Source organism: Grampus griseus (genome assembly GCF_964374135.1).
Source record: "Grampus griseus genome assembly, chromosome: 9".
NCBI lineage: Eukaryota > Metazoa > Chordata > Mammalia > Artiodactyla > Delphinidae > Grampus > Grampus griseus.
Window position 1 is genome coordinate 13,557,813 of NC_139003.1, and position 13,749 is coordinate 13,571,561.

General features: G+C 42.0%; 1 protein-coding gene across 1 annotated transcript in view; it reads left to right on the plus strand.

Annotated features, from left to right (window-relative positions):
- SLC37A3 (solute carrier family 37 member 3) overlaps positions 1-13,504 on the plus strand; it is a 45,013-nt gene extending 31,509 nt beyond the window's left edge. The window contains exons 9-15 of the mRNA XM_082661433.1: positions 434-612; positions 2,811-2,952; positions 4,542-4,643; positions 5,252-5,299; positions 6,262-6,413; positions 10,421-10,486; positions 12,127-13,504. Coding sequence (XP_082517559.1) covers positions 434-612; positions 2,811-2,952; positions 4,542-4,643; positions 5,252-5,299; positions 6,262-6,413; positions 10,421-10,486; positions 12,127-12,219 — 782 coding nt within the window. The 3' untranslated portion in view covers positions 12,220-13,504. The remainder of the gene's footprint in view (positions 1-433; positions 613-2,810; positions 2,953-4,541; positions 4,644-5,251; positions 5,300-6,261; positions 6,414-10,420; positions 10,487-12,126) is intronic.
- The last annotated feature ends 245 nt before the right edge of the window (positions 13,505-13,749 follow it).

Below are 13,749 nucleotides of genomic sequence, written 5' to 3' on the forward strand. Positions count from 1 at the left end.
AGACAGATTTCTTTTCCTTCATAAAAATAATTTAGTGTGATACTTATCTGTGGTTAAATACAGAACGTGTACAAGTGAAACCACAGAAGCAGATAGATGTATGATTCTTCTATCTTTTGAGTATACTAAAGAGACATGTCAGTTTAAGAGCACGTAATTAATGGTGTTTTTGGTATTATGTAAGAGAGATACTGTGATGTAGCTGAAAAAGCTTTGCTTTGAAGCCAGGTCAAGGAGAATTAGAGGCCTGGGTTTGTGGCTCATTAGCTGTGTGACCTTAATTGACCTTGGACTCTGAACCTTAGTAGCTTCTTCTGTAAAATGGAAATAAAGATAACATGGACCCCGTAAGTAATGATGCATGCAAAGCACTTAGCCCAGTGCTGGGCACCTGGAGGGCCCTCTGTAAACATGGATGTCACTCTTGTTGTAGGTCTCCCAGGTATTGAGGCCGAAGAAAATTTTGAAGACGACTCACACAGGCCATTGATTAGTGGTGCTGAAAATGAAGATGAAGCTGAGCCTAATTATTCAATCCAAGAAGACAAGACTATTACCCAAGTCAAGGCGATAAGCTTTTACCAGGCTTGTTGCCTTCCCGGAGTTATAGCGGTAAAGCCTGTTCAAATCTCCTTACCACAGCCAGTGAGATGTTATAGCCGGGATAGTAACTCTGCCTGGGATAAAGCATCTTGAAGTATTTCGCTTCTCTCTGAGACTTTATTTTAGGAATATATGTTCAGAGGAATAGTGAATATTGGCCCTCAGCTTGTTTCTGTATTGGCACCACTTGAAGTTTTATCTGAAATCTAATGCAGGGTTTGGCAAAACCTTTTCTGTACAGAGCCAGTTAGTAAATGTTTTCAGCTTTGGGGGCACCATACAGTCTCTGCCACAATCGCTCAACTCAGTAGAGGAAAGGAGTCCATGGACGATACGGAACAAATGGGCCTGGCCGTATTTGGCCCGTGAGCTGGAATTCGCTGACCGTGGTCTAGCCTTCGAGTAAGAAGGCAAAATTGATATTTTAAAATACATACCTTTTGGCCTGTTGAAGTCTTATAGAATTATAAATAGCCCAAGAGAGGTTTGAGTGGTTCGTTAGGTCTGTTTGATTTGCCTATATCCTTACTATTCTAGGGGAAAAAAAGTTTTCCCTTCTGTTAAAGGTCCAGAGCAGAATACTCCACAGCATTTCCTGGTAATGCATTCCAGTGTTTCCGCAACCTTTACAGTTAGGTTTTTTCCTAATGTCTAAACTGAAGCCCTTCTGCTGCAGTTTTTCTGTCTTGGTGTTTCGGGCGCTCTAGCATGGGAGTGGAAGTTAAGAGGCCTAGGTTATGTTGCCAGCTTACCCATTAACTAGGCCTGGGGTAAGTCACTCAGCCCGTCCTCGTGTCTCAGTTCCCCTTCCTATGGACAGAAAGCCTACCAGTCCTCCCTGGAGTCTGTAACACTGGGTTATTGTATTGTGAATAAGCACCTTTTTTATTTTATTGTTTAATGGTGCTTTATGAACGTAACCCGTCAGTAAATTCAGAGTCTGCAGGTTGTCCTATTTCATACTTTCCAGTTCCCTTCTACCTGCCCCCAAGCTAAGAGAACTGACATTTACAAACAAGATAGTTTAAGCGTGAGTTAAAATTTAAGTGTAAGTTCCCACAAGTCTTCAACCAAAAGATGATGTGTAATACAAGGGAAATGCAAGTTCCTTTGGGCCTGTTCTTATGCTAATGATCAGTATTTTTTAAAGTAGTTATTAAAATGTTCTGCTGGTAATAGGTTAATTTCTGAGACAGAACTTAGATTTGTTGTGACTAAACGTGGCCCTCTTTTGCTATTGCTTTGTGTTTCACAAGCTATTGTTCCCTGCCACGGGCAGGGTGTAAAGGAAATCCAGTTAACTTAATTCCTTTGTCTTTGTGGCAGGCTGTCTGGACAAAATGCACTCATGATTGGGATTTGGCTCTCTAGGGGGTGGCTGCTGCCCTGCCTGGGAAGCTGCTTTAAAACAAGTGATACCTAGGGAATAACTGGCAGCTCCAGGGAAAAGAATATACTAGCCAGACACCCTTTGAAGTCAGTCTCTCTGTTCCTCCCCCTTTTTCCTTTGATGCTAAATGTCAGGATTTCCTGGTAATAATGTGTTGAATATAGGATTCTCAGCCCCGCTGCCATCTTAAGGCAGCTGTAACTTTCATTCCTCAACCTAGAGCCACAAGACCCATGACGATCCTGTTCTTTCACTTTTGACTCAAAGCTTGTGGAAACTACAGCGTGAAAGTAGTTTTCATGTTGATGCTTTTCTTAAGACCTTGGAACCGTAGTCCAGTCCCATTGCTTTGCATTGTCCATAATGTTAACTTCACAGGAAGTATAGCCAAAAATAAAGGCTGTGATGTTACTGGAATCGTTTGCATATGGTTAGTGCTAGTCAGTGGCATGAATACCTTTTATCTTTATCCATATAAAGAAATATGAGTATGTGCCCTGCCTTGCAGGTTCGAAACACTGGTTTGCTTCTACCAGAGAACTGAAAGAAGAAAGTGGGGGGACAATTAAGGAGTAGTCCTATGTGTTTTTTATCCCAAGGCCTACTGTACTGCCTTTCTAGACGCTAAGGGGGAATGAAGAGAAGAGGGAGATTGGGTAAAGTCAGGCAAATAGGAATTTGTAGAAACATTTAATTTGAAAATCAGGTACTATTCGCCCCGAACTCCTCTGTTTTGTTTTGTTGTTTAATTACATTTACATGGTAGTTATGTTGTGCTGTTTGTTCCTTACTGGTAGTTGGATGTTTTTCCCTATAGTATTCACTGGCCTATGCCTGCTTGAAGTTAGTGAATTACTCCTTCTTCTTCTGGTTGCCCTTTTATCTGAGTAATAACTTCGGATGGAAGGAGGCTGAAGCCGACAAGCTGTCCATTTGGTACGATGTTGGAGGAATTATAGGTAAGGCCAGTGATACATCTTTTTCTGTAATGAGAATGAGTCACTAGTCATATTTTACTGGGTTATGAAATCTGGCATCATTTAAAGTTTTATTACTTATTCCACAGCTATTTTTCCTAAACTGTCCTACGAGTAAATAGCCAAACTCTTAAAAAAAAAAAGTCCTCAGAAAAGAAGCCCTGGCCTGTGGCAGCCCTGCGATTTACAGGGCTCTTTTTCCCAGTCCTTTGTTGATGGATCAGTTCTTTTGTCTTGGGAAGTGCAGGGATGTCTCTCTCTGATCCCTTTAAGTGTAACCCTTTTGTACACTTTCATCGATAGCTTAGCTGTAAAGCAAATTGTATGTCAGAGATTCAAGTTAGGATGTGAATGTGTTCATTTTATATACCACACCGCAGCCAAAGAAGGGAAACATACTAGCTTAGTGTATTGATTGTCAGATCATAAAGGTAGAAATAATAGCAGGGATTAATTTTTTTGTTTTGCAGTTGCTTCATTGTACACAGTAGATTTTTTTGTTTGTTTGCTTTTTTGCGGTACGCGGGCCTCTTACGGTTGTGGCCTCTCCCGTTGCGGAGCACAGGCTCCGGATGCACAGGCTCAGCGGCCATGGCTCACGGGCCCAGCCGCTCCGCGGCATGTGGGATCCTCCCAGATCAGGGCACGAACCCATGTCGCCTAGCATTGGCAGGCGGACTCTCAACCACTGCGCCACCAGGGAAGCCCCACAGCAGATTTTAACAGTGACCTTTTGTTCTAACTGGAAGTGTAAACAAGGAAGTAGGAAACTTTCAAGTCAGACAGATGTACAGGTTGCATGTTAGTGGGTACTGCTTACATGGCTATGGCAGAACCTTAATATCCTTTTTGTAATGTTTACATTTAGAAGTGTGGAAAGACTAAACTGCCCTGAGCGCATGAAAGCACAGTGTATCCTTAGGTGATATACTGTTGCTGTATTTGAACTTGTGTGCCCTTATTCTTAGATCCAGAGCCAAGGTGAGGTTGCTGCCTTTAGACCTGCACGTACTTCTGATGAGGGTGTACCAGGTGTCCCATTGCCCCTAGACTCCAAGTAGGAATGCATCTAAATGTGACTGCGTTGCTTCAAGGATCCACATCACTTCTTATAAACGTCTTGACCTATTAGTTATTACCAAACCATGATTGCTGCACTTAATTTTAGTGAATATTTATGTTCACTACTACTAATAGCCGATGAAGCACAGTCCTTAATTAATTATCTTTTAAAATAAAAAGCAGGAAAAGCCTTCACAGCTGGTTGGAGAAGCAAAAACAGCAAGGAACAGTGGGGTAGTTTTTTTTTTTTTTTTTTTTTTCAGTGGGGTAGTTTTGATGATTTTCCCTTATTTGTGGTGTCCCGTCCCCATCAGCCATCATGGCAGTTAATAGTCAGGTAACCTTTCTGAAAGGAAATTACAGAGGAAATGTTTTAGGAGAGCCAACTCTCTTTTTGGATGGACCAGTGTTAGGATCCTGATCGCAGGTGGAGGGTATGTGGTAAGCAAGAGTCAGGTAACTGAGCTAAATTAGACATTTTGATTGGGTTGCACTCTTTGTGCTTGAAGGTGGAACTCTGCAAGGCTTCATCTCTGATGTGCTACAGAAGAGAGCCCCGGTGTTAGCTCTCAGTCTGCTTCTGGCCGTCGGCTCCCTCGTTGGATATAGTCGTGAGTATTCCCTTGCAATTAAACTGTTTTCCTCATCTCTTAGGACTAAGGCATTTATTTGCCTTGAGTCAGTGATCAACCCTGGGGGGAGAGTTGAGACCAGCCACAAAGGCATAATATGGGACCTTTGTATTGTCCTGTAAATGCCGCTAAAAGTATCATGTAGTTTTATTTGTGTTGGGGAGGAAACTGGCATCTCTTCTCCTTTGTTGGTTTGTTTAAAAGCTTGCTTGGGAGTGTATATGCTTTGTTCAAGGGTAGGCTCCAGAGTGGCAGCATTAGAGCCAATAAAACAATAAAAGGGACAAGATTTCAAAAGAGGAAAGATGGTAATTAGGTTTGGTATATGTCCCTTAAGATGCTGCTGAGATAGAAGCAGAGTTTTCCTGTAAGCTTTTAGAAGTCACATTAGCTTGAGCACCAGCAAGAAGCAGACATTACAAATAAAAGCTGGGGGAGGTGGTGATGGAGCTGTATGCGCTTGTTGTCCCTGGGAGCGATCTGTGAGGTCACGGAGATCCAGGCGCAGATCTGTGTGTACTGTTGGGTGGAGGCACACGTAATGCACTCCTCAGATCGTTGTTCTGTGTCTGTGTCTCTCCTCACAGGTTCTCCAAATGATAAGTCCATCAATGCGCTTCTGATGGCTGTCACAGGTATGGCATAGGCTCCATTTCACTGTACTGTTCCTCTGTAAGGAAAAAGGAAAAAAGGAAACTGATTTCTCCTTCAATTTGAGTAATGCTAAAACCACAATTACAGAGAACTCAGAAGGTAAAAAGGAAAGATGCCTCCTTCAGATCCTACTTCTCTGCTCTCATGTGACCTACTCGGTCCTGTCGTGACAGAGGCAGTCCCTTTTGACAGAGGTTTCCTAAGATTTTTGATTGCTGCCCCGCCCGCTCATGTTACTTGCGGAAGTGGCTTAGGAAGATGCCGCATTGGAAACCAATTCACCAGCTTTCAAAAGGTCCAGTATAGCTAGTTTTTCCTCCTGTGTTGGAATTGGTCAGAATGTCTTAAGTTGAGCCCCAGGTGAAACAATTCAGTGCAATTAGCGACCGTGTTATAGAAGAATTCTTACTTTTCAACTTGAGATCATAGGATAGTGGGAGCCGCTCCTGCTCTATGAGGCACGTGGGACTGATGCAGCCTCATGGACAGAGTCACGTGGGCCAACTCCCGCTCAGTCCTTGGACAGCCTCAGCGCGAGCAGTGGCCGATGGAACCCCCTATACCGCTGAAATCGCTTTTTCTCCTGTCTCTCTTTTTTTCAATATGTTTGGTTGAATTTGGGCAGTCAGATGCTCTGCGCTGCACCTCTACCATAAGAGAATTTGACAAGCTAGTGCAGTTAGTTGTCAATGCATGCACACTTCACAGGATTGGAAAGCTGTGTGTTCACTCTATTTTCTAGAGAAAAGTGGATGCTAACTAGTTTGAAGATGTTACTATCTGGGGGAGTTTCCATTTTTATTGGTTATTTTTTCCCCCTCTTTTTGTTTCTCTCCAACATACTGATTGGAGTATCGGGATTAAGAGTTTGCTTTATTCAGTAGATTCCTAGCGTTGTTACAGATAGTGTCTTAATAAGAACCTGTTCTGTTTATGACTTCAGGATTTTTTATTGGTGGACCTTCTAATATGATTAGCTCTGCTATTTCTGCGGACCTGGGTCGTCAGGAGCTGATCCAAGGCAGCACTGAGGCTTTGGCAACCGTCACAGGAATAGTTGATGGAACCGGGAGCATTGGAGCTGCGGTAGGCCAGGTGAGAGAGCAGGGGAGGGCTTGACATGGAGTGCTCAGCAGTTCTTCAGCGGTGGAAGAGTTTACCCCCACCCTCTGGGCCACAGTAGGGTGGCACTCTTGTGCTGTAGTGCACTGTACTGAAAGCCTTGTGTTTTTAGTCTTTGAGGTCCAGCTGATGTGACCTAATGTGGAAGGTTGCTCTACATTTATCAGTTCCTTCTTTCCACTTTTACCTCCAGATTCTTCCTGTCTGAAAAGAAGCTAACACCTCATAAGACAGATTCTCCAGTCCCAGCCCGCCACCCCTTTCTTCCAGCCTGAACTTGGCACTCCAAGGAGGCCATGAGACACATGCTTCTCATTACCCCACACCTGACATGCAGGCCCTACCTCTGTCCCCCTACCAGACACACACACGTACACACATTCTTCCCATGTATCCCTGCCAGAAATGGCCATGGACTCTGCAGCTGCCCTGAGTCGCTTACTCTGCTTCCTACAACTGTGTCTCAAAAGGCGGTTCGTAAATGTCTTATGCCAGAATCATCTGGGGGTTCATTAAGTACTGAACACTAAGCTTACTGTAGACTTGCTGAGTGAGAGCCTGGGGATCTGTATTTCAGCAAGCCTTCCTGGCGATTCTTACGCACTCTGAAGTTTGAGATCTGCTGGGCTAAGATTGGCCTACTCTAGGTAATCAGAACTATTCAAATCGATGCTTTTTGCTTACATTCAGCTTCAGAAAGGCATCCCTTCTCTGGGGCAGTCATGAGTCATGCCTCGCCTAGGGCATGCTGCTCTAGGTCATTGCAGAATGTGGGTTTTGCAAAATGTGGATTTGAGAATCAACTGCATGGATAAAATGGTTGAAACCGTGGAAGTGATGTGATGTTTAATGGGGAAAGAAAATATAGGCAAACCCTCAGAGGATGCCCAATGGTCACAGAAACAGGAAGCCAGAATTTGAGGAGGTGTGTTACTCAGATCATAGAGGTAGAGAGGTCAGGAGAAAGAGAATGGAAGGAAAAAGGCTTGTAGTTTTGACATTGAGGTCATTAAATGGCCTTGGAGATTGCTGCTTAATGGGGGTGGATCAGTGGTATCCGATTGCTAGTGGTTAATGCAAGAGCAAATACTGAGGGAGATACACCATCTTAGTGCTGGTCTCCACCCAGCCATATATTACACATTTATTTGTTAATGTCGTGTCTCCCACTGTAAGGTGAGCTTCACGAGGGCAGCATTTTATTTGTTTTGTGTTCTACTGTAGCCCTGGTACCAGGAACGGTACCAGGAACGGTGCCTGGCACACAGTAGACATTCAGATATTTGTGGAATGATTGTAGAATGAGTGATTTATAGGATCAGTGTGTTAGCATATTTGATTCTGAGACTAAAGGAAAAACAAACTTAGCAAAGGTAGGAGAAATTTGTCCTGGAGTAGGGACTAAAAAAATGCTATTGGCCACCTGTTCAGATGTCTTCATATAAGGGGTATTGGGCATCCTTTTCTGAAATTACTGTATTTTAAGTTTTCCTTCCCAACTAATGTTTTCTTCATTAATCAAATGGGTAGATTGTAATTAGCATTTCAAGGAGTTTCTTTGCATTTAGAATACCTGCCAGTGTTACGATCCCTATCTGTGAACATGGGTCAGCATTAGGTTGACTTTCATGGTTTGGGAAGCAGGACCAGGACTAAAGCATAGCTAGCTTTACTCATTCCCCCGCCATGTTGATTTTTGAATGATTTTCTGTTGCTTGATGTATGAAATCCCAAACTCCATGACTTAATAGGGACTCAATAAAGCCCTTAGAAGGAAACATAGGGACGACGCCTCATGACAGATATATATCAGTGGTCAGTAAGCACCTGAAAAGATTCTCAGCATCCTTAGGGAGATGCAAAGCAAAAACATGAGCTACCACTTGACACCTAATGGATGTAGTTAAAACAAAACAGAGTAACAGGTGTTGGTGAGGATGTGGAGAAATTCACATACAGTGCTGGTGGGAATGTAAAATCGTGCAGCTACTGTAGAAAACACTATGGTGGTTCCTCAAAAAGTTAAACATAGAATTACCATATGACCCAGCAATTCCACTCCTAGGTATGTTGTACCCCAAAGAATTGAAAATGGATTCAGATATTTGTTTGCCGATGTTCACCACAGCGTTATTCATAGTAGCCAAAAGGTGGAAACAACTCAAGTGTCCGTTGATAGATGAATGGATAAACAAAATGTGGTATATCTATGCAATGGGATATTATTTAGCCATAAAAAGGAATGGAGTTCTGATACATGCTACAACATGAATGAACCTTAACAACATTATGCTACGTGAAATAAGCCAGACACAAAAATATTGTGTGATTCTACTTAACATGAAATATCTTGAATGGTAAATTCATAGAGACAGAAAGCAGATTAGAGTTTATCAGGGGCTGAGGAGAGGGGCCATGGAGAGTTCTTGCAGAGAGTTAACGGGTGCAGAGTTTCCGTTAGGGGTGATGAAAAATTTTGAAAATAGGTAGTGGTGATGGTTGTGCAACATCATGAATGTATTTGATGCTGCTGAGTTGTACACTGAAAGATGGTTAAAATGGCAAGCTTTATGTTACATGTATTTTTTTTTAAAAGAGCATGGGTTAAAAACTATTGGATACCTTTTATTAATTGAAAATAAAAGAATGTGCTGTAGAGTGTCAAAGTCATACAGTAATCCTATGAGCAAATAGTGTAATTGAAAAATGAGTGGTATACTTAAAAGACAAACTTAAAAAAAAAATTTATTTATTTATTTATTTATTTGGCTGCATCGGGTCTTAGTTGCAGCATGCGAACTCTTAGTTGTGGCATGTGGAATCTAGTTCCCTGACCAGGGATTGAACCCAGGCCCCCTACATTGGGTGCGTGGAGTCTTAGCCACTGGACCACCAGGGAAGTTGCGGAGACGAACTATTTTTAAAAGCATCAATTATAGTACCATTCACTGGAAGAAGGACTGATTAAATGGAAGTGACTTGAGGCTGTTCATCATCCTCTCTTAATTTTTTTTTATAAATTTAGTTATTTTATTTTATTTATTTTTGGCTGCGTTGGGTCTTCATTGCTGCACACGGGCTTCCTCTAGTTGTGGCGAGTGGGGGCTACTCTTCGTTGCAGTGCATGGGCTTCTCACTGAGGTGGCTTCTCTTGTTGTGGAGCACGGGGTCTAGGTGCGCGGGCTCAGTAGTTGTGGCTCACGGGCTCTAGAGCGCAGGCTCAGTAGTTGTGGCATATGGGCTTAGTTGCTCCGCAGCAGGTGGGATCTTCCCGGACCAGGGCTCAAACCCGTGTCCCTTGCATTGGCAGGTGGTTTCTTAACCACTGCGCCACCAGGGAAGTCCCCATCATCCTCTCTTAATAGAAAAGTGAAAAAAAAATACCTCCTGGACTTGTGCCTTCTGTTACACAGATTTTGGACTGTGCCAGCTTACCAAATGAAGGGTGTCAATAAAGCTTAAATAGGAGCATGTATATGCAAGAACTCTGCAAACTGCAAAACATTATACAAATCCTAACTCCTTTTTATTTTCTAGAAGAGATATGTTTAATCTACTTTTTTAAAAAAAATTATTTTATTATTTATTATTTTTGACTGCATTGGGTCTTCGTTGCTGCGCGTGGGCTTTCCCTAGTTGTGGTGAGCAGGGGCTACTCTTTGTTGCAGTAGTACTCTTTGAAGCACGGGCTTCTCATCGCAGTGGCTTCTCCTGTTGTGGAGCATGGGCTCCAGGCGCATGGGCTTCAGTAGTTGTGGCTCGTGGGCTCCAGAGCACAGACTCAGTAGTTGTGGCGCACGGGCCTAGTTGCTCTGCGGCATGTGGGATCTTCCCGGACCAGGGCTCGAACCCACGTCCCCTGCATTGGCAGGCGGATTCTTAACCACTGCGCCACCAGGGAAGCCCTAATCTACTTTTTAACTACTTCAGTTTATTATTTTATAAAGGATTATATTGTGATTTCTTTTTCTCCCTTTTAGTATTTAGTGTCTTTGATCCAGGACAACCTAGGATGGATGTGGGTTTTCTACTTTTTCATTCTTATGGTAAGTGTGTGCCCTTTTTGTTTTTTTTAAACTAGTAGTTTTTAAATTAAATTAGTTCAAAGCATTTACTTATATCACTTTTTTTACATGCAAAGTAGTTTTTTTTGTTGTTGAGGAATAATTGACTTAAAATAAATTGCATATATTTAACAAGTAAAATTTCGTACAGTTTAACATATGTGCATGCATGTCTGTGAACCCATCATCCCGATCAGGACAGTAAATGTATCCATCACTCCCAAAAGTTTCTTCATGGCCCCTGTGTAATCCTTGTCTCTTGCCTCTCCACCATCCCACCTCTCTCCAGGTAACTACTGATGCACTTTCTGTTGCTATAGATTAACTTGCGTTTTCTTGAGTTTTATATACATGGAATCATACACTATGTATTTTTGTCTGCTTCTTTCCGTCAGCATAATTATTTTGAGATTCATCCATGTTGTTGCATGTATCAATAGTTCATTTCTTTTTATGGTTAAATCACTTCTTAAACCAACAAAATTGCTGACCGCTTTTAAAGATTCTTTTGTGAAAAGTAACATTTTATTATTCTGAAAGACACATTCATTTTTCAAGGAAGGAAAGGGCTGTTAGTTTGCCCTTGACCTGAGTCTAATGAGTATTGTCATTTATAATTCCAGAAAAAATGAAGAGAGGCTTATACCCCCAACCATTAATCAGGGTACTCTTCCAGAGTACTCTCTGTCTGCTAAATATAATTTGGGAACTCTGAAGGAAATGTGTATGCCAAGCCACATAGGGTTAAAAAAGAAGCATTGCTGTAATTAACACTGTGGTGTGCAAGTTCTAAAATGAACCTCGAGTCTCTTGAGAAAATATCTGTTGTGCCTTCGACATTCTTGGCTGGAACTCTGTACTTTCTGGGAAACAGCCAACACAGAATAAGGCCTTGTGCTTTTAAAACATTGCTCTCTTTTGAATAAGCATGTGACATACTCTTATCACATATTGAGATGGTGCTCAAGACAGGTCTACTTGAGAGTCTGGTGATGGCTTCGTCCACCAGGGGATGCATTCAGTATCCTGTCCCTAAATCTAGGGCATCCTAATTGGAGGCAGCCTCCATTGCCCAAGTCTAGATGCTGTCCTCCAGCCTATCCAAGGAGCCTTTGGGATAGCTCAGCACCTGGAATCCCCTGGAGCTGCCTTAAGGCTTATGTACTCTGCTATCACAAAGGATGCTTTCTTCTGCCTGAGTGCCCTCCAGCTTCTACAGACTGGGCCGTATAACTCGGTCATCTACTTCTGAGTAGAGGGAAGTATCTCCTGATGAACCTGTTGGTGTGATCATACTAGAAATGTAATAGAAAGAAAACTGAATCTGTTAGAAGAAACACTGTTTAAATCTGAGCTCCAGTATCAATTTTCTGCCCTACCTATGAGTTATTTAATCTGTGTACCTTAGTTCTTTTTTTGGAGACTGTAATGTAACATTAAGTATTTTGTAATATTAACTGTAATTTTCAAAATCATTTTCTAATTCATTAAAGATTGAGTTGTCCTTGTACGAAGTCAAAAAGAATGTAATTGTCCAAATTCATTATTATGTTCAAAACATGATGCTCTAACAGAATTAATTAACTTGTCACTGCATGTTCAATGCTTTTTTCTCTTCACAGACAAGTTGCACAATTCTATTTATTTCACCATTAATAGTGAGGGAAATATGCTATCTTATGCAAAGACGAGAAGCTCGCATATTGAGTGGGTGACTGGTGCCCACAAAAGAACAAGAATAATAGGAGACACATCAGGACTATTTCTTTTCATTCACCTTATTTTGGGGTTGTCTTAAGAGCTCCAGCATAACCTCAGATCGTCAAGCCTCTTTCAACAGTGTCAGCCGCCGGAGATGCTGACCAGAGTGAAGGCTGGGCTGTTTTTCTACACTACAGGAATCATTGTTAATGATTTTTATCGCTGTTGTTTCATGAATGTACTGAATGGCCTATGAATCTGCCAGTGTCTTTTTTGGCCTGTGGAGGTTTATCCCTTTAACCGTAAATGCTGTATTGGACTTGGACCCAAGTTCTCCAGTCTGGAAAGCCGAGTGACCACAAGGCAGTCAGGCATGGTTTGTATCAGTGACGTGCTCCACGAATAGAAAGGATCATTGCATTTTGCTTTGGTCATGAGTTTGCAGAGCGTGCCTCGTCTCTGAAGCATCAAATCCGGATAAAGCACTCTAGCTGGGTCCAGCGTAAGCCTGCTTGGACAGAGAATCCCTTTGTTAACGATGGTGGGAAAAATCACACTACATGCTGATTGGCTCAGTCACTCTGTATCTGCTCTAAAGTCGTTCAGCTCCAGAAGCAGAAATATCTTCAAGTGATTGTCAACTTGTTCTCCTCCGTCTTCATTCAGAATTCCCTTTGGCTCCTGGAAGTCTTTAGTCTTCCTTTCAAGGACCATAAGGTACCTCGATTGTGAACATGCCAGTGTGTAATTTACAACTGAAGTACTCAACCCCAGATTGGTTCTCTGGGAACTTTAGGATCCACTAGGAAGCTAATCTGCTTAGCACTATTTTCAGAGGATTGATCTCTGTCGCAGCTGGGTTCCTTGCATTACCTCAGCAGAAGACTAGAATTAGAGAAAAAAGAAAGACCTTTTGGCCCTGTAAGTGTTAAGTATGTGACCTTGAATCACATTAATGGATTACTAGGGCCTGAGGTGTATCTAGGTATCTATTCTTTAGAAGTTTGTAGAATATATGTCTTCAAGGCTGTGAATTCTATACTAATTATGAATATTTTAAGGTCATACTGTATATATATTTTAAATTATGGAAGTTAACAGGTGAAAACTGTACAATTTTGAGGGAGGGCTGCCTAATTTGCATTGGGTTAGGGAATATTTTTCAACCTCTTGCTTTATACTCTCAAATGCGGTGCGTTTATGAACTTGTTAATGTTATTTAATCAAGCAGATTTCCAATCAGTTAATTGCTCATTACTGACAAAAAGGGAAAATATGAAACACAGAAAGGGAAAATAAACTGACTTTTATAATAAATATCTGTCCACCTGGTTATTTTATATATACCGTGAGCTCCGCGCTGTAGAATGTGACTCATGCCTTGCAATTTCCTGCTACTGAGTGTTCCCTGGTGACTATTCACTGACCCTACGGTGTTGCCAGATTGTACAGGTCTATTTCTACTACATTCTGTGAAAGCCTTCCCTTCCCCTTTGTGTAAGACTGTGCTGAGTTTGGATGAGCTGCCTAGTTGTAATTTAAGA